The sequence below is a fragment of the Primulina huaijiensis genome, unplaced genomic scaffold, assembly GCF_012295235.1.
Source record: "Primulina huaijiensis isolate GDHJ02 unplaced genomic scaffold, ASM1229523v2 scaffold14403, whole genome shotgun sequence".
Taxonomy (NCBI): Eukaryota; Viridiplantae; Streptophyta; class Magnoliopsida; order Lamiales; family Gesneriaceae; genus Primulina; species Primulina huaijiensis.
Window position 1 is genome coordinate 233,473 of NW_027342931.1, and position 19,621 is coordinate 253,093.

Below are 19,621 nucleotides of genomic sequence, written 5' to 3' on the forward strand. Positions count from 1 at the left end.
ACAATATTTTCCAGCAATTAATCATCCCTTTAAGAACAGGTGCCTTACGTCTTCACATTATTCCAAAACACTTGCTAAACTCCAAATTATCAACCTTTAGGACATTAGTTTCTCGGATTATCTTATTGTCTGCACAGCAAACAAAGGCTCACAACAAAACCAACTGATTAAATAAAAGTAGACGATTTTTGTTTATCCAAAGAATTAATTTATTTTTATCTATATAATAAATTAGATAATAAAAATCAAACCAGCAACTCTCTCAATGTCTTACTCAAACTATTGAAAATGGCCGCCTGATCATGTATTTTTCTTGAGATTCAGAATCTTGTATAACCTCAATTAAACTCTATCCCACGTCCTCTTCTCTTCCCTCTCGCCGGCAAATCCATATTAAACTGTTGGATTTGCAAGAAAATTGTGTATTTATACGTCCTTGTTGTGTGAGTGGGCTATACAGAAAGTTGTATTATTTCTCCAATGGCGATTGATGAAGAAACGCCACTTTTTGACGAAAACTCCCCGCAACGTCAGCCTCTGAACCATAAAAGAGATGTTTATATTTTGTCGTCAGCTTTCTTACTGATTTTCTTGGCATATGGTGCTATTCAGAACTTGGAGAGCACCATCAATACTGTAAAGTTTCCTTTGCAAGATTTAATTTTTCGAGAATTGTGTTTCATGGGTTTTAATATTCATTTAGGAATTTTGACTGTGTCTGATAAAGATTTCAACTTTGTTATTCTTTTAGGAAGGAGATTTGGGTACTACATCGCTCGGGATATTGTATTTGTCATTTACATTTTTTTCTATAATTGCTTCATTGGTGGTGCGGAAACTGGGATCAAAGAATGCTTTAATTCTTGGTACATCTGGATATTGGCTATTCACAGCAGCAAATTTGTTTCCCTCTTGGTATACCTTTAGCTTAGTGCTACGTGATAATTTGGTTGAATTTTATACGTTGCCCAGCATATCATTTAGCTCGAATGGATGACCTTCTCTAGTACCATTCTGTCACAGTCCATGTACCGGGATTGCATGCTAACAGCCATTTTATATCCATGCTCACCTTGCAAAAATAACTAGTTATAGTTGCTACGGAAATTTGTTACTTGTTTTTATCAATTTTTCTGCACTCATGACTTATACCATAATTCGATGTGCGATGGACACGGTATTACAAATAAACATAGCTTTACCAATTATTTTTTCTATAATTCTGTTTTGCTTTACACTTGGGAGATTTTGATTTTGCAGTACTTAACCAGATTGGTTCTTATGCACAATTTGTGATTTTTCTGGTGTATCTTCAAACAATATAAGTTTGAGAAACCAAAGAATGGCCGTTTGTAGATGATTATTATAAATTGCCTTTTGGAGATTTTAATTGGTTGATAATTTACCCTTAGAGGGAATATAACTCGGAATTGTTTATTACAATATATCTAACAATGGTTTAGGTACACAATGGTGCCATCTTCTTTGTATCTTGGATTTGCTGCTTCAATAATATGGGTTGGGCAGGTTGGACACATTCCCGCAGAATCAAATCTTTATGATATAACCTAGCATGCTTCCCTTTACACATTTGTTCTTCCGTCAGGGGACATATCTCACTTCTGCTGCTAGCAAGCATGCAAATGACAACAATTTACCTGAAAGAACAGTTATTGGACAATTTAATGGAGTATTCTGGGGGATGTTTGCCAGTCACCAGGTGCAGTACTTACTGTCTCATAGAAAACTTGAGCTATTAGCTTTGACTTTCTACTCTTGGTTAAATGTTTAACAAAAGCCTCTGTAGTCTTGTTAAATTTAAGATTTAGTTTTTAGTTTCTAATGTTTGCATATATCAAATTTCTAACATTAACATATTGATTTACTTTTGACCTGCAGCTTGTTGGCAACCTGGTCAATCTCGCCGTACTGAGAGATGAAACGGTATGTAGACTCAGTTGGAGTCTTTTGAGTTTGCTCCAATCATTGACAGCAAAGAATAATTTTAATGGTTTAGTCACTAACCACCATTATTTGATTTATGCACTCACAATTCCAAGCACGCCGAAAATCCTAATACTGTTTCATTTTGACTGGAATAGTTGAAAATATACAGTTGTTAATACCTGTGTCACTTATCACTGATTCACTCTGATAAGCGTATTTGTTTAAATTGACATATTTTGTGAAAAGAAGAGGAAATTAATGCAAAGAATGTAAGAAAATATGTATGGAGGTGAAAATCAGCGCTCGCCTTATAATTCAGGAGCTTGGAATCTCATTGAACTTAGTGAAAGGGGATCGGTCACGGTGACCGGAAGCGCAACAGAAGTTTAAAAATCAAATTTTTAAGTAAAAATTTCGGCCACCTCCATATCTTGGTGTAGCAAATACAAAAACAACAAAATGACATTCATAGTGTGTTAAGAAATGTACCTATCAATCACAAGGATTGATGTATGGCTCCAACTAAGGTGTAAACACCTTAGCTCTTCAAAGGATGACAAATCTACAAGCTTCCAACCTTCAAAATTAGGCCCACCACTTGCTAGGTAAATCCCTTCTTGTTTTGCACTAGAAAAACAAGAAGATTTTTCAATGAGAAGAATATTTCTTCCTCAACACTTGAAGAAGAAAATGAGAGAAAAACTTGGAGAGAAAATCTAGTGAATTTTCGGCCAAGGTGGAGAGTGGGAGGGAAGGAGAGTGTCTTGGTTGTGAGAAAAGCAAAAAGCAAAAGTTGCATGCCATGCCTTGAAAACACAAAAAGTAGTCTCCCAACCTTTCACCTCCCATGCATGTATATTATATGGTTTTTTATCAAATTAAAAACCATGGACTAAATTTAATTATCTCAAACATATTTGAGACTAATTAAACATTACTTGAATTTACCCAAGTCCCACTAGTTAAATAATTATTTAAATTGAGCTCTACAAGACTCAATATGATTTAATTAATTCAACACTTGAATTAATTTAATTATTTGGACTCTACTAGGTCCACTAGTGTTTAATTAATTCAACACTTGAATTAATTTAATTTAGTCCATAATAATGTTTATGAAAATCACAATTTTCAAATACATTATTCACTTGGCCAAATTTTAATTTAGGAACACTTCCATAAATTAAAATTTACATTTCTCTCATAGAAGTCATACTTCTATTTTTCCTTACGCCTATAAACTCATTTATAAGCCGTTCAACACATTGAACTATTTTCTCCTTTATAGAAGTCATACTTCTAATTTTCCTTACGCTTATAAACTCCTTTATAAGCCGTTCAACACATTGAACTATTTTACTTCTCAACGGGATCTAGAAAGCTAGTACTTGTGTGGCCCTCAATGGTTCATTGATACAACTAGCCGTGGGTTCACATCTCCATGTGATTCGGACTAAACATGTCCTTATATGAGCATACCCCAATTGCTCCATTCTTATTTATCAACTCCTTGATAATAAGAACGTCAGAACTCAAGTCTGATAGTACCCAACCAATCATGTTAAACGCCTAGCAGCATCGCTTACATGATTCCCTAGGTATCAAATGATAGTGCCTGCAAGAACCATTCAATTATGGTTAGCGTACAGTACGGTCCCTTCAACTCATATATCCCGACCGATTCGACAACCATTGGTTTATCGAGAGTTGTCAATGAATCGATACTATGTGTCATGTCGTAGTTGCATCGATGGTGTAATCTATGAAACCCCTTTCATAATTACCACCATACTCTGATCAGAGATTTCAAACTACATATACAATAAAAACACATAGGATATCCATACCCGTAGGTAAGCGGTGAATCCCCGACTACAATGCATCGACTCCTATATGTTTCGACAGAACACCCAACCTTGCCACCTGATGACCCCATGAGAGTCGGTAAACAAGTCAAAGTGTAATTCTAGCACATAGAGTCTCAATGTTGTCCCGGGTCATAAGGACTAATGGTGTACAACCATAAACTAGGACTTTTCCACTCGATAAGTGAGAACCACTTGGAAAGTCCTTTAATGGAGGGTTGTTCAGTGCACTCTACCAGGAGCACCTATCTGCATGCTCGGACATCACAATGTCCCCTACCAATGAAACATGGTACTCACATCGCAGATACTAGTCTCAAGCTCGAGCGGCCTATATCCTTCTTAGCGGCGGCTGAATCGACTAGGAACCGTTTAGAATATACAGTATTCCAAATATGAGTTTCATGATACTCATCATATGAGCATCCCATATTCTTTCTACTATTTGTATATTCAAGGGCTTTATCTATGCAACTAGCATGGGTATACAGATAAAGATGTGCCAAAACAATAATTTCAAATATTATTAAAATAAAGACTGTTTATACATAGAGTTTCATTGTGAACACTCGGCCAACACTTGGCTCGACGTGCACCTACTCTAACACTTAGAGCTCTCTATATTATCATTTCATGCAGAGGAGAACACGGGCTGCATTACTAATGCCTTGTTATGATCAAGCCTTTGATGTTGACATGATTATATTATCACCATGAAATTCAGAAGTTCTCTAGCTGTCCTCGTATGACTAAACATCTGGCTACTTAAATATGAAGTCAATAGTTAAAGTTTTCCACTTTTTGTACGGGTCATATTTGTTTTTTGGCTATAGTTAATTAAATGGCAATATAAATTGCAGGGAGGGAGTACCAGCGGCACAACTTTACTTTTCATTCTGTTTCTATGTAGCATGACCTTAGGTACGATTCTCATGTGCTTCTTGAATAGAAGAAATGGTAAAGATGAAGTGCTGCAAGATTCTTCCACGACCTTTTCATCTGCTGTGGTGTCTGCATCAAAGTCTTTTTTAAATTTACTGCTTGACAAAAGAATTCTCTTGGTCATTCCTCTAATTGCATATTCAGGCTTTCAACAAGCGTTTGTGTGGTAATTACCCTGAAACATGTTGATTTAATATTCGAGATACTTACCCAAACAATGATTCTTGAACAACGAATGACCAATCGACTTGCTCCAATTTTATATTCATACCCTGCAGCTACACTATCTGTTTATTTTCTCCTTCATACAGGGCTGAATACACTAAAGAAATTGTCAAGCCTGTGCTTGGCGAACAAGGTGTTGGTGGTGCAATGGCTGTTTATGGAGTTTTTGATGCAATAGTATGAAGCGACATAATCCTATTCATCTATTTTCTTGTTCAAATATGGGTGTTCGCCTTGCTTCCTGCAGATACTGTTTGTGATATTAGCAAATTCATTTTGTCTATGCAATTTGGTTTTCCTGTGCCTTATAATATATAGATGTTATTTAGCTCCTGTAATTTCTGGGAAAATTTCTGGTTGTTTTAATATTCGGGTGAAGTTTGTATTGTCACCTATCGGTGTTTAAATCTTTCCTCAGTGTTCACTCGTAGCCGGCAGAATGACTTCTGGCCTCACATCCATCACAATGATAGTCTTGGGTGGAGCTTTAATTCAACTTATTGTTCTACTATGGCTACTGCTGAACTACAGGTAGATTTTCCCTTCTGTTATCTTAGTTTCAAGATATAAATTTAATTTGAAGATGATCGAGTTCCCTTCTTGTTTCTTATTTTTATAGCGTGACTGGTGGAATGCTTGCGACTTTGCTCCCACTTCTCATAGGGGCTTTGTGGGGTATTGGCGATGGAGTACTCAATACACAGCTTAGTGCATTGCTCGGAATTCTATTTAAGCATGATCTGGTACTAATCTTCAATGCTTTCATCTATCCTTTAGTGCTATAAACATATCTAGAACATCAAATGTTGACCGAAACAATAATTATACGTAACAATGTAATTCAAATATTTTTAAGTATACAAACTCAGGCACTTATTTCATTATGCCATATGTAAAGCCATACAGAGCAAATGCAACCAACTATTGCATTGAATTTCGGCTAATGAAAACCGAATTTATGACCTTTGTTCGAATACTATTATAAGGTAGAGTAAGCTAAAGCTATTGTTATTAGTAACAGTACAACCAAGTTTCGATCATTGTAGCACATAAGCAGCTATAAAGGACGATTCGATTGGTGGCAATTGTTGCTACAAAAAAGCATGACCTTTATTGAATTACTTCTCCTGGATATTGCCACTCGCTACAACGCTGTGTGTTGATGCCTTGTCATTGCTGGTTATGGTTACAGGAAGGAGCATTTGCACAGCTTAAGCTCTGGCAAAGTGTGTCGATTTCAGTAGTCTTCTTCATCAGCACGTCCATTTCATTGCAAATAATGGTTGTGATCATGCTCGTTGCTCTGTTTATATCTGTAGCAGCATTTCTTTTCCTCACGATAAAGGTGGAGAAAGCGTTTTCGCTCAGCGTTTCGTGAGCTCCACGAAGGCCGTCATGCTCGTTCTTTGTCCTCCATCGTATATCTTGATTATCGAACATGTTACATGTCCATGTCTATTGTTGTGTATAACAAAACTGTTGAAGGTTGAACGGAAATTATACTGATAGACTGCCCGAGTATGGAATACTCAGTATATTCTCTATTACTTGATATTTAATAAATTAATTATCATAATAATAATTTGGATTCCAACTTAGGATAAGCTATGCTCGGCTAATATTTTCATATCTAAATTTTTTTGTGAAGAAAAAGTACATAATCATTTTTTAAAAACATTTACAAGCATTGCCTTGATACAATGTATTTATATGACATGTCATTTTATATATGAGAATGTGATTTTTCAAAGAAGATCATAAAAAATATAATTTGAATCATCAACCCCAAGTTATCAAATGTCAAATTAATAACGTGAAAAATAATAAAATTAATTACTCATCTGATTAGCTTATTTCGAATTTAATGAGTTATAACTTTTTTTTAACTTCTTATTATTAATATTTGTGATAAATTTTAATTTTACTCCAAACATTATATAAGATCTCTATTAATATGAATAGTGATATATATATTCAATCGACCGTGTCAATATCTATGTTCACTAATGATGTAACATTCACTTATTGGATATATAATTTTAATCTATACTTCATCATATCTCATAAATTAGTGTCACCTTTATATTTATATATATATGTCTATGTAAGAACCACTTTTATATATACTAGTGTACCGACGCACGCGTTGCGTGCTTGTATAATATTTTTTATAATTAATTTGATTTATATTTAAATGATGATCAAAATATAATTATAAGAAATAGTGAAGAACTACACTGTAATTTTTTTATATATAAATTAAAAAATAAAATAATAAAAAAGTGATTTCAGTAAAAATTGAACCTATAACCTAAAGAAACAATGACTCTATCCGCTGAACTACATATAACTTGCATTAAAATTTTAACATTTTATTAATATATATAATTATTAAAACAGACCATGACACTAAAATTAATTAATCTAAGTGTCCCAACTTTGTATTAAGAAGAGAGTTTATTAAATGACCAATTTACCCTCATAAGGAGTATATATAATTCTCTGAGTGCGGACGATTGCATCCTAACATTTTTCCCGGTGTCGGCCATCTCCTCCTTTCTTTCTCCTATAACTGAACCAGAATAAATAAAATAATATAAAAAGAAATGAAAATCATCAGGGAGCATCAAATCTAAAGATTCAATCTCCCCCGTCTCGATCCTCTCAGATCCGATTCCTGGACCCCTAGATCCCACTGATCCGACGACGTATGGCTGCATCGCGTAGGCTTAGGGAGCTCCAATCGCAAGTGGGAAACAAGATCTGCGTCGATTGCTCCCAGAAGAACCCCCAATGGGCATCCGTGTCATACGGCGTGTTCATGTGCCTCGAGTGTTCGGGTAAACACCGCGGGCTTGGCGTTCATATCTCCTTCGTCCGATCCGTGACCATGGACTCGTGGTCCGAGATCCAGGTCAAGAAAATGGAGCTTGGGGGCAATGAGAAATTCAACAATTTTGTTTCTCAGTATGGGATCCCTAAAGAAACGGACATTGTGACCAAGTATAATACCAAAGCGGCTGCCGTTTATCGGGATCGTATACAGGCGCTTGCCGAGGGCAAACCTTGGCGTGATCCTCCGGTCGTCAAAGAAACATTGAAATCGAATGATAATAATGGGACTAGTTTCGCTGGTAAGCCTCCGCTGAGGGCTAATGGGGGTGGAGGCGGTAATTCTGTAAGTAATTCGGGGTGGGATAGCTGGGATAATTTTGATGATGGGGGGAATAATTCTCCCAATAGTATTAGGAGAAACAATACTGTAGGCGATTTTAGGAGTTCCGGGAATGGAGGTAGCCCGCCTTCCCGTTCTAAATCCACTCAAGATATTTATTCACGGGCTCAGTTGGAGACGTCTGCTGCAAATAAGGAGAGTTTTTTTGCGATGAAGATGGCGGAAAACGAGTCGAGGCCTGAGGGGATCAACCCATCGCAAGGTGGGAAGTATGTTGGATTTGGATCAAGTCCTGCTCCAGCGCCTAAGAATAATTATGGAGAGGGGGATGTTCTTTCGGCTGTTACCCAGGTTCGTTTTCTTGTCATGTTTCTTGTATTATGTACCTATCAATTGATGTGTTTATTTGTGATTGCTTATGCTTGGTGGGTTTTTTATACAGGGATTTGGCAGGTTATCTGTTGTAGCTGCATCCGCCGCCCAGTCTGCAGCAACAGTTGTTCAAGCTGGGACTAGGGAATTCACTTCAAAGGTAGTGTTTTCCTACCTGTGACATGATTGTTGGTCTTGTTAGTGTACTTGTATTCTTTTGAGAGTGTTCGATTTTACTTCAGGTGATGGGCTATGTTTTGCACATTAGTCTAAAAGGGAACCTTTTTTTTATTTGTAATTGCCTTCAATGTTTTCTTTTCATATTTTTAAATCGAACTATCTACTAGTTCTGTTGCATACCATCAACGTTATTTCATGGATGCATTTAGTCATATCTAACATCCCTTGATTGAGGTTGTGAGAGATATGAAAGGTCCTTCTAGCCCGACCATGTATTCTTTTTCAGAATTTCTGCCTAGAAAAATTTCGGTGTTTTTCACATGGTTTCAAAACTAGAGAATTTGTTCCTCCCCTTGTAAGTTTAAACTTACGATGCTATTCATGGGGAGAAATGCATTTCACATCTCAAATCTGTGGGCAAAGCTCCGATTTGGGACATGATTCTCAACTAGTGTCAGTTTTATCATTGTTTTTGTGCCTGTGGGTGTTTTAAGCTTGTAAACAAGTGCCTTGTGCATCATCACCCTTGTACAAATACCATTACTTTCTGGGTTTATAATGAGGAGCATGCTATGTGTAGCTATACATTGTTAATGGGAACCTAACCATTTGAATCCTTTTGGCTTAAAACATCATTGGAGCGCCCATTACGTGATTCGGAATCATTGGATTCAATTTTTGGTCTTGTTTTCCCAAATTTGTGCAACTGATAAAGGAGATGAGAAATAGAGGTTACGCATCTTTGCATATAACATGCATTTTTAGGCTTCAAACCAAACATTCTGAATGCATTGTCGACTTAAAAAGCTTAGTAATTCGTCCGCATTTAAAATTTATCTATCAGTATCCTGCAGCAGATATGCTGTGTAATTTCAAAGAATCACCCAGGGGTATTGTAGCACAAAAAATTAGATCTACAATGTTGGGTGATGATGTTCAGTATCTTTTTTCCCCTAACTTGAATATATGCTGAAAAAGCAAATTTCTCATCAATCCCACTTTTACAGGTAAAAGAGGGGGGATATGATCAGAAGATGAATGAAACTGTTAATGTTGTGACAGCGAAGACATCAGAAATTGGACAAAAGACATGGGGGCTTATGAAAGGGGTAATGGCCTTGGCTTCTCAGAAAGTCGAGGAGTACACTAAAGAAGGATCTGGCTTGAAAAATGATGGCTGGCAACGTAATGAAGGGCACGCTAATGGCTGTTATCAGGAGTTTGGACAAGATTCTAAAGGTTGGAATTCTACTACCAGAACAAAAACCTCTTCTGGTGGGCAGTTTAACTCTGTTAGTTCTTCTTCTTGGGATGATTGGGATGCAGCAGACAGCAAGAAGGAAGAACCGTCAAAGGGGACAAAATCTCAGAATGGAGATAGCTGGGCAGGCTGGGATGATGGTAAGGATGATGGATTCGATAGTTTCCATCAAAATGGGTCTGATAAGAAAACAGTGGGTTATAATGGAAAATCGGAGACCAAATGGACAGAGGGAGGGTTTCTTTGAGGTTATTAGCACATTTCAATCCCAATTGTTTCTAAAAATTTTACCCTTCTGTCCACTTTAGGGAAGTTATCTGCGATGTGGTTGTGTGATGGAAGTCGTATATGAATGTAAAATTTCCTATAGTGGGCCTGGAAAATGCCCAAGAAACTATATAGGTTACTTGTTTGTCTTGAAGACCTTTTTTCGCTATTGTAATTGTGCATTTCTGACTGCAATTGGATTTGTTACTGGTTTTTCAGTATCTGTACTTTAGTTTTGATTACATACAAACTGCGGCAAAATTCATATAGCCGTCCTCGTTCGTTGTTACATCACATCTTCAAGTAGATGGTGGTGTGCAGATTTCTGTAAGACAATAAAGCAACACGACTGCTGAACCTGGTGAGAGGGCAGCAACCCGAATCTTCTAGTGAAAAGAAATTGGTATTTCATTGAAAATTTTCCAATTTTCGAATTTCATCCTGTCCATTTCACTCCCTCCTGAAGATTTCTGGATTCGCCCGGGAAAGTAGTCTTTCATTGTTTGGATACATCTTGATTCCTGAGCTGGGACTCGAGTCTTGCTTTAAGGTTCTTTTTGTCTTTCATTTCTCGAATTCGGTATACGATTATGTATTTGTCTTGGATATGGGCTGAATCGGCGGCTGGGGTTGTCCTCCCTATCAAACAAAAAATAAATGAATCTTTACAGATGATGTGTTACAAGTTTTGTGCCTATTTTATTTTTGGTCTCGGCCCTCTTGCCCCGTTTGTTTCTTTTTGTATAAGATTGAATCAAATCGAATCTTCAATAAGTGGAATGTAGATGGATGATAAACTTTTTCAATAATGCATCGATTTTTGTCACGAAAGATCATTCGATCGCATCCAAGTTAAAACTTTAGCAGAGAGGAGTGGATGGTTCGCAATAGTTACGATTCTTTTCATTCCGAAATCTGAAAAATTGTTGTGCTTGCACAAAGCAAACTCATCCCTAAATATAGAACGAGGCAAGACAGTTTCACGGTTTTATCCGTAAGAATGGTATATCTAATGAAAAATAATGTTTTTAATGTAAAACTAATTTTTTTCATTGAACAGATTGAGTAGGAGATTTGTTTTATAAAATTGACTAGGGACATAGTTTATATTGTTGAAAAATAATATTTAAAATGTGTGTATTGAATATTTGAATGTTGAATATTTGAATGTTGAAAATTAGGTAAAATTAGGTGTTGAATATTGAAATTTGTGTGTGATGATGAAGGTAATGATGTAATTTATTTTTGGATTATTTGTAAAAATTTTCTATAAATAGATCTCTCATTTGTGAAGAAAATCACAATTGAGTTGAGAGAAAAATATTATAAAGTGTGTAGTGTGATAATTTTGAGAGTTTGAGATTTTTACTTTTTACCGTAAATTTTTACTTTTTCACAACACGTTATCAGCACGAAGCTCTAAAAGTCCTCCATATTTTTCCAAGCTCCAAAACAGAAGAAAAAGTTAACAAAAGTAATAATATTTATTTTATTGTTTATTTATTTATTGTTTATATATTTACTATATAATATAATGTTATTATAAATAATAAAAATAAATTTTTCAAAAAACTTGTTATAAATCCTGGGAGGATGTTAAGACGACATCCCACACTCCCGGTAAGGGATACGACAAGTATAAAAGCCTATAAGGTTTTTTAAACAAAATAACTTATGACACCTAATTATAATAATGTGATATGATATACATAATTATTTAAATATGACTAATATTATATACACCATATTATTACCATAAAATTATACAAATACATACATTTATTTTCTTATACACCAACGGTAATAAACGGTAACAAAACGGCTAGTTTTTGCTCTATAAATACAATCTCACAAATACATTCAATCACTCCAACTTTCTCTTCTTCTCTAAAAATTATTCTTCATCAAATTTTCGAAGAAAAAAAGAAGATGGCTTTCACGAGGTTATTTTTAATTATTTTGGTTATCATACTCACCAGTCTTGTATTTATCGGAGAATATCCTCCTCGTGTGTTTTCTTTATTTTTACGAATACTTGTACTTGTTGTTTATCCATTACTTTGTATTGCAATATTCATTAACTAATAAAATGCATCGTAATTTTTAGTACCACCATGGCAAACTTGGCAAAGCTCGAATTCATCGCTCTTGATATTACTGGGAAAAACTATATGCCATGGACTCTTGATGTAGAAATGCATCTTGAGTCATTGGGTCTAAGCGAGACCATTAAAGAAAATGGTATATCTTCATCACAAGAAAAAGCAAAAGCTATAATATTTTTACGACGACACCTTGATGAAGGTTTAAAATGTGAATATCTCATCGAAAAAGATCCCATGGCTCTGTGGAAAGGATTAAAAGAGAGATTTGAACATATAAGGGAAGTTATACTTCCGACCGCCCGTGATGAATGGAATATGTTAAGATTCCAAGACTTTAAAAAAGTCAGTGATTACAATTCAGCGATGTATAGAATAATCTCGCAGTTAAAATTTTGTGGACATGAGGTTACAGAATCGGAAATGCTTGAAAAAACATTTTCCACGTTTCACGCATCAAATATAACACTACAGCAACAATATAGAGTGCGTGGATTTGCGAGATATTCTGAACTCATCGCCTGTCTTCTTGTGGCGGAAAAGAACAACGAGCTATTAATGAGAAATCATCAGTCCCGACCCACTGGATCAACAGCATTTCCAGAAGTAAATGCTGTAAGTAAAAATGAATTTAAACCTGGAAACCAAAATCAAATTCAAAGACAAGGTTTTGGTCGAGGTCGAGGTCGAGGTCGAGGTCGTGGACGTGGACGTGGACGAGGAAGTGGTCGTGGTCGTGGACGCGGCCGTGGTTTTGAAAATAATCGAGATAGTTATTTCTATAACTCATCTCAAAATAACGTCCCAAACCATCCACAGAAAAGGCATCAAGAAAACATGAGTGTTAATGAAAATCACTCGAAAAGATTTGAAAGTTCTTGTTTCAGATGCGGTACTCCAGGACATTGGTCTCGTATTTGTCGAGCCCCTGAGCATCTTTGCAAACTTTATAAAGAATCGATAAAGGGGAAAGAAAAGGAGACCAACTTCACTGAGCGAAGTGACCGTTTGAGTGATTCAACTCATTTTGATGCTGCTGATTTTATGAATGATTTCTCTGGAAATGATCAATATGTTGGTGGGATAGAAATGAACAATATTGATGCTGCAGATTTTCTCAATGATTTCTCTGAAAATGAACAATATAGTGGTAGAATATAAATGTACAATAATTTATTTTTCATGTATTTATATGATAATGTTTTATTGTACAATTATGATATGTGTTATATTTAAATATGTATTGTCATTAATTTTTTTTCATTGCATATTTTTTGAAGTTCAAATATGGAAAATGCTATGAGCAAAGCTGAAGTTTGCATACCCGATAGTGGTACAACGCACACTATCCTCCGAGATAAAAGATATTTCTTGGAACTAAAACCAACAAAAACAACGGTGAATACAATATCAGGTCCTGTAGACTTGATTAAAGGATGTGGTAAAGCACAATTTTTGTTACCTAATGGTACAAAATTTTTGATCAATGATGCTTTATATTCACCACAATCGAAAAGAAATTTGTTGAGTTTTAATGATATATATTCCCATGGGTATGATACTCAAACAATGAATGAAGGGAATGAGAAATATATGTGTCTTACCACATATAAATCAGGAAAGAAATATGTGATTGAAAAACTACCAATGCTCCCTACTGGATTGCATTATACACATATACGTCCCATTGAATCAAACATGGTAATTGATAATTCTTCAATATTAACCAATTGGCATGATCGATTAGGACATCCTGGTTCAACAATGATGCGAAGAATTATAGAAAATACACATGGTCATCCATTGAAAGACCAGAAGATCTTTCAGAATAATAAGTTTCAATGTAAAGCATGTTCTCTTGGAAAACTTATTATAAGACCATCACCAGCCAAAATCCAAACTGAATCACCAATGTTTCTTGAACGTATTCAGGGTGATATTTGTGGACCAATCCATCCACCATGTGGACCATTCAGATACTTTATGGTATTGATTGATGCCTCCAGCAGATGGTCACATGTATGTTTATTGTCAACTCGAAATGTTGCATTTGCAAGATTACTTGCTCAAATAATAAAATTGAGGAATCAATTTCCCGATTATACAATCAAGAAAATTAGACTTGATAATGCTGGTGAATTTACTTCCCAGACTTTCAATGATTATTGTATGTCTATGGGAATCATTGTTGAGCATCCTGTTGCTCATGTACATACTCAAAATGGATTGGCTGAATCATTGATTAAACGTCTGCAAATGATTGCTAGACCAATGATTATGAAAACAAAGCTCCCTATTTCTATATGGGGACATGCAATTTTACATGCTGCTTCATTAATTCGCATCAGACCAAGTGCATATCATAAATACTCCCCATTGCAGCTTGCATTTGGTAAAGAACCAGACATTTCTCATCTGAGAATTTTTGGATGTATGGTGTATGTGCCTATTGCACCACCTCAACGAAAGAAAATGGGACCTCAAAGAAAGATTGGAATTTATATTGGTTATGATAGTCCATCGATCATTCGATATCTTGAACCACAGACAGGCGACGTGTTCACAGCACGTTTTGCTGATTGTCATTTTAATGAGGAAATCTTCCCAATGTTAGGGGGAGAACAGAAACATACCGAAAAAGAAATTACATGGTATGTATCATCATTGTTACATCTGGATCCAAGAACAAAACAATGTGAAAAAGATGTACAGCAAATTGTGCACTTGCAAAGAATAGCAAATCAAATACCAGATGCATTTGCAGACACAAAAGGGGTAACTAAATCATATATACATGCTGCAAATGCCCCTGCTCGAATTGAAATTCCGAAGAAACAAATTGAAGATAGTCATGATGTCATTAAACGCCTGAAGCGTGGAAGGCCAGTTGGTTCCAAGGATAAAAATCCTCGAAAAAGAAAATTCATAGAGAAACACAATGATCACAAAATAGAGAATGATGTTCCTGAAGAAACACATAATGATCACAAAATAGAGAATGATGTTCCTGAAGAAACACATGATGATGAAAATGTTTTGTCAGAACCACAAACTGACGAGAATCATGAAATCTCTATCAATTATATTAATACTGGAAAAATATGGAACCGAAAAGATATAGAAGAAATTGATGATATATTTTCTTATAATGTGGCAATCGACATCATAAATGATAATGAAGATCATGAACCAAAATCTTTTGGTGAATGTAAAAATCGGCAGGATTGGATAAAATGGAAAGATGCCATCCAGGTTGAATTGGATTCGCTAAATAAACGTAATGTTTTTGGACCTATAGTCCTTACACCTGAAGGTGTAAAACCTGTTGGATACAAATGGGTTTTTATTCGAAAGCGAAATGAGAAAAATGAAATAGTAAGATATAAAGCTCGACTTGTTGCACAAGGTTTTTCTCAAAGGCCTGGAATTGATTATGAAGAAACGTATTCTCCTGTGATGGATGCAATTACGTTTCGGTATTTGATTAGCTTGGCAGTATCTGAAAATTTAGAAATGCGTCTTATGGATGTTGTTACAGCCTACTTATATGGATCACTTGATAGTAATATATATATGAAAATCCCTGAAGGATTTAAGATGCCTGAAGCACAAAGTTCAAAACCCAGAGAATGTTATTCTGTGAAATTACTAAGATCATTATATGGGTTGAAGCAATCCGGCAGAATGTGGTATAATAGGCTAAGTGATCACTTGATGAAAAAGGGATATGTAAATAATTCAATATGCCCTTGTGTTTTCATTAAGAAAACAACATCCGGATGCGTAATTATTGCTGTATATGTTGATGATTTAAACATCATTGGAACAAATAAGGAAATTCAAGAAGTTGTGTCATACTTGAAAGAAGAATTTGAAATGAAGGATCTTGGAAAAACCAAGTATTGTCTGGGTTTACAAATTGAACAAAAAGAATGTGGAATATTTGTTCACCAGACAAATTATACAGAAAAGATCCTTAAACGTTTTAATATGGACAAATCAAATCCTTTAAGTACTCCAATGGTTGTTAGATCATTAAACATAGAAAAGGATCCATTCCGTCCATGTGAAGATGATGAAGATATTCTTGGTCCAGAAGTACCATATCTAAGTGCTATCGGTGCCCTTATGTATCTTACAAATTGTACAAGGCCTGATATATCTTTTGCCGTAAATTTATTGGCAAGATTTAGCACATATCCAACAAAGAGACATTGGAACGGAATTAAACATATATTCCGTTATCTACGAGGAACGACAGACTTGGGACTTTTGTATTCAAAAGATGCTAATCCAAGTATAATTGGTTATGCCGATGCTGGATACTTATCTGATCCACACAAAGCACGTTCTCAAACTGGATATGTATTTACTCGTGGAGGCACTGCAATTTCTTGGCGTTCACAGAAACAAACACTTGTAACAACTTCATCAAATCATGCCGAGATTATTGCACTACATGAAGCAAGCCGTGAATGTGTGTGGTTAAAATCAATGACTCAACATATCCAAATCTCATGCGGATTATCATTCGACGAGAAGCCTGTGATACTATATGAAGATAATGCTGCATGTGTTGCTCAAATGAAAGAAGGATACATAAAAAGCGACAGAACTAAACATATTCCTCCTAAGTTCTTCGCATTCACCAAGGAGCTTGAGAAGAATAAATGTATTGATGTTCGTCACATTCAATCAAGTGAAAACTCATCAGATCTCTTCACAAAGGCACTTCCTACGACAATATTCAGAAAGCACATATATAATATTGGGATGCGCAATCTACGAAATTTGTGAAGAATTGTTCGTGTCAACATGAGGGGGAGTTTACGTGACTGCACTCTTTTTCCCTTACTATGGTTTTTATCCCAATGGGTTTTTCCTAGTAAGGTTTTTAACGAGGCAGTATAAAAACACGTAATGTATACAATCATTATGATCATCATCACAAGGGGGAGTGTTGAAAAATTATTTAAAAATGTGTTAAATATTTGTGTTGAAAATGTGAATGTTGAATGTTGAAAATTAGGTAAAATTAGGTGTTGAATATTGAAAATTAGTGTGTGATGATGTAGGTAATGATGTATTTTATTTTTGGATTATTTGTAAAAATTTTCTATAAATAGATCTCTCATTTGTGAAGAAAATCACAATTGAGTTGAGAGAAAAATATTATAAAGTGTGTAGTGTGATAATTTTGAGAGTTTGAGATTTTTACTTTTTACCATAAATTTTTATTTTTTCACAACATATATAACTTTTTTTTTTCACAAAACAGCCCTTTCAAATTATAAGTAACAATATATATATATATATTAAAATAAATAAAAAGAAAAAGAAATTAGTGTATTAAAAAAATTGGCGATGCCCTGGCTGGATCACACTGATGCCATGCACCTTTATCTGGTGTGATCATGAACCACATTAATGAAATTGATTGTCCGTGCTGCTACATCAATTTAAACCAGGGCACTGATGTAAGGTTGTTTGCTCTTAAAAAAAGTCCAAACAGAAAGGTGGTATTCTATCAAGCTTATTATAATTGAAGATTACTCTTATAATTGAAGATTCGATATTACTCTTATAATTGAAGATTGTATCTGTCTTATTTGGGTTAAAGTTGAGGGATTTGATCTCCATGGATTTGGAGATTACCCATCAGTGTGAGTAGATTTACACCAAGGATTTGAAATCTAACACGAAATCATTCCATCAAAAACGGCCTAAAGAAAAGTCTCTGTGCTTAGTTTCCAAGTAACGAGAAGAACTACAATTGTATGTGTACACAATCAAAGGAGAAAACTCTTTATTTTCCATGATAGTTGACACTTGACAACAGCTGAACTTGTATTACATCAATATTTTGTTCAAAAAAGGTGAGATAAAATAATTTATTACTTTTTTTAGATTCCCGTCAACCTTTTTTTTATTGTGAAAGTTGTAGATTTTGACTCACCCTATATGCCATAATATGCAGGAGCAGTAGGTGGGTGAGCTGAAAAGTTGTGCAGTTCACTATGACAGATTTGGAAGATCAGAAACATTAAAAGATAATAATTAGTAAAGAAACAAAATGAGTGATTAAATTGATTAATCAATAAAAATGACATGATGGAAAACTGCTCAAGTAAAGTTTACAATGTCACTTTATTCAAATCTCAACTAGTGTTGTGATCATTTTTCTTTCAAAGGAATTGTTTTTCAGGTCCCTATACTTGATGTTCTGTTATACACTGTTCTTTCCATTGGATAGATGCACACAGAATGGAACAAGGTTCTATCATCTCTGTTTAACAAGAACTCTAGACTTTATGCTCCTTTCTGAAAGCAGCATCACTCTAATCTGAGGATTCTTTTTCCTGTGAACTTTGTGGGATAGGAATGATCGAGTTCGAGGAAGAGGTGGTATGAGAGGACAAATTCCGGGCAGTGCTCGTGGTAGAGGAGGTGGTACGAGAATTTCTGCACAAGATCTTGATGCCGATTTGGACATGTACCATGCAGCTGCAAAGGAAACAAGTTAGATCTAATCATTCATCACCCAACTTTTAATGAAGATTTAGATGATTTCTCTTAAACTTTAGAAGGTGGGACTAGTCCTCTTGGCTCGAAATAGTTAATCAATTTTTGATTCTATAAATTCGATTTCTCATGTACATGTATTCATTCTAGGTTTCACTGTCCTGTTTATTGTAGTTATTGATGTTCTAATCTTGCATGCTTTGGAAATCCAGCTCCTGCTCCCTTTGGCTTCTACTAACTGTTAATGGAGACATAAAATTGTTTGGTATTTGTTCAGAGAGATCAAAGCAGGCTGGAACGTTTTTCAATTCATATTTGACATCAATCTCAAACATGTTTTCATATATTTTCAAATCAACATTTGGGTCTTAATTATTTTGTTAAGCTATTACTATTAGTCTGATGTATTGATTAATTATTTTAAACAAAGACTTGAATTCAGATTGGTCCATGATTACATGTGAGCTTTGTAAGTTTTATATTTATCAAATATTAGTTAAGATATTAAAACTCAGTAGACTAATCAAACGCATTGATCCAAACTCAAATCTGGCACAAAAAACATTTGTATATCTTCAAATTCAGTTTGAGTCCGATAATTAAAATACAGAACGTAAAATATTTGAATCGACTCAAAGCCCTTAAACCGAGTAGTTTGTATCAATATATCCCTCGCCCCACACGATTTGGACATAACAGGAGCAGCATAACAAACAATGAAGTTGAAACGGAGAATGAGAATCTAACTGTCACACACTAAATA

The 19,621-nt window shown here is 35.1% G+C and overlaps 2 protein-coding genes across 2 annotated transcripts; both read left to right on the plus strand.

The window, feature by feature from the left end:
• The first annotated feature begins 249 nt into the window (after positions 1 to 249).
• On the plus strand, positions 250 to 6,526 carry LOC140965812 (UNC93-like protein 3). Its single transcript, XM_073426011.1, has 10 exons — positions 250 to 636; positions 752 to 915; positions 1,464 to 1,527; positions 1,607 to 1,720; positions 1,900 to 1,944; positions 4,673 to 4,920; positions 5,066 to 5,156; positions 5,398 to 5,510; positions 5,599 to 5,722; positions 6,172 to 6,526. The coding sequence occupies exons 1-10, from the start codon at positions 481 to 483 to the stop codon at positions 6,355 to 6,357; spliced, it is 1,305 nt and encodes a 434-aa protein (XP_073282112.1). The 5' UTR covers positions 250 to 480; the 3' UTR covers positions 6,358 to 6,526.
• Positions 6,527 to 7,504: 978 nt separating this feature from the next.
• Positions 7,505 to 10,455, plus strand: LOC140965798 (probable ADP-ribosylation factor GTPase-activating protein AGD6). The gene is made up of 3 exons (XM_073425981.1): positions 7,505 to 8,505; positions 8,597 to 8,686; positions 9,714 to 10,455. The coding sequence occupies exons 1-3, from the start codon at positions 7,690 to 7,692 to the stop codon at positions 10,212 to 10,214; spliced, it is 1,407 nt and encodes a 468-aa protein (XP_073282082.1). The 5' UTR covers positions 7,505 to 7,689; the 3' UTR covers positions 10,215 to 10,455.
• Positions 10,456 to 19,621: the final 9,166 nt, after the last annotated feature.

What these genes read in the sequence shown, in the direction of transcription:
- LOC140965812 (XM_073426011.1), top strand. Translation starts at nt 481, where the DNA reads ATGGCGATTGATGAAGAAACGCCACTTTTTGACGAAAACTCCCCGCAA. An exon ending in TGGAGAGCACCATCAATACT is followed by an intron (nt 637 to 751) that starts GTAAAGTTTCCT and finishes TTATTCTTTTAG; the next exon opens with GAAGGAGATTTGGGTACTAC. An exon ending in CAATAATATGGGTTGGGCAG is followed by an intron (nt 1,528 to 1,606) that starts GTTGGACACATT and finishes TTCTTCCGTCAG; the next exon opens with GGGACATATCTCACTTCTGC.
- LOC140965798 (XM_073425981.1), top strand. Translation starts at nt 7,690, where the DNA reads ATGGCTGCATCGCGTAGGCTTAGGGAGCTCCAATCGCAAGTGGGAAAC. An exon ending in TTCTTTCGGCTGTTACCCAG is followed by an intron (nt 8,506 to 8,596) that starts GTTCGTTTTCTT and finishes TTTTTTATACAG; the next exon opens with GGATTTGGCAGGTTATCTGT. An exon ending in CTAGGGAATTCACTTCAAAG is followed by an intron (nt 8,687 to 9,713) that starts GTAGTGTTTTCC and finishes CCACTTTTACAG; the next exon opens with GTAAAAGAGGGGGGATATGA.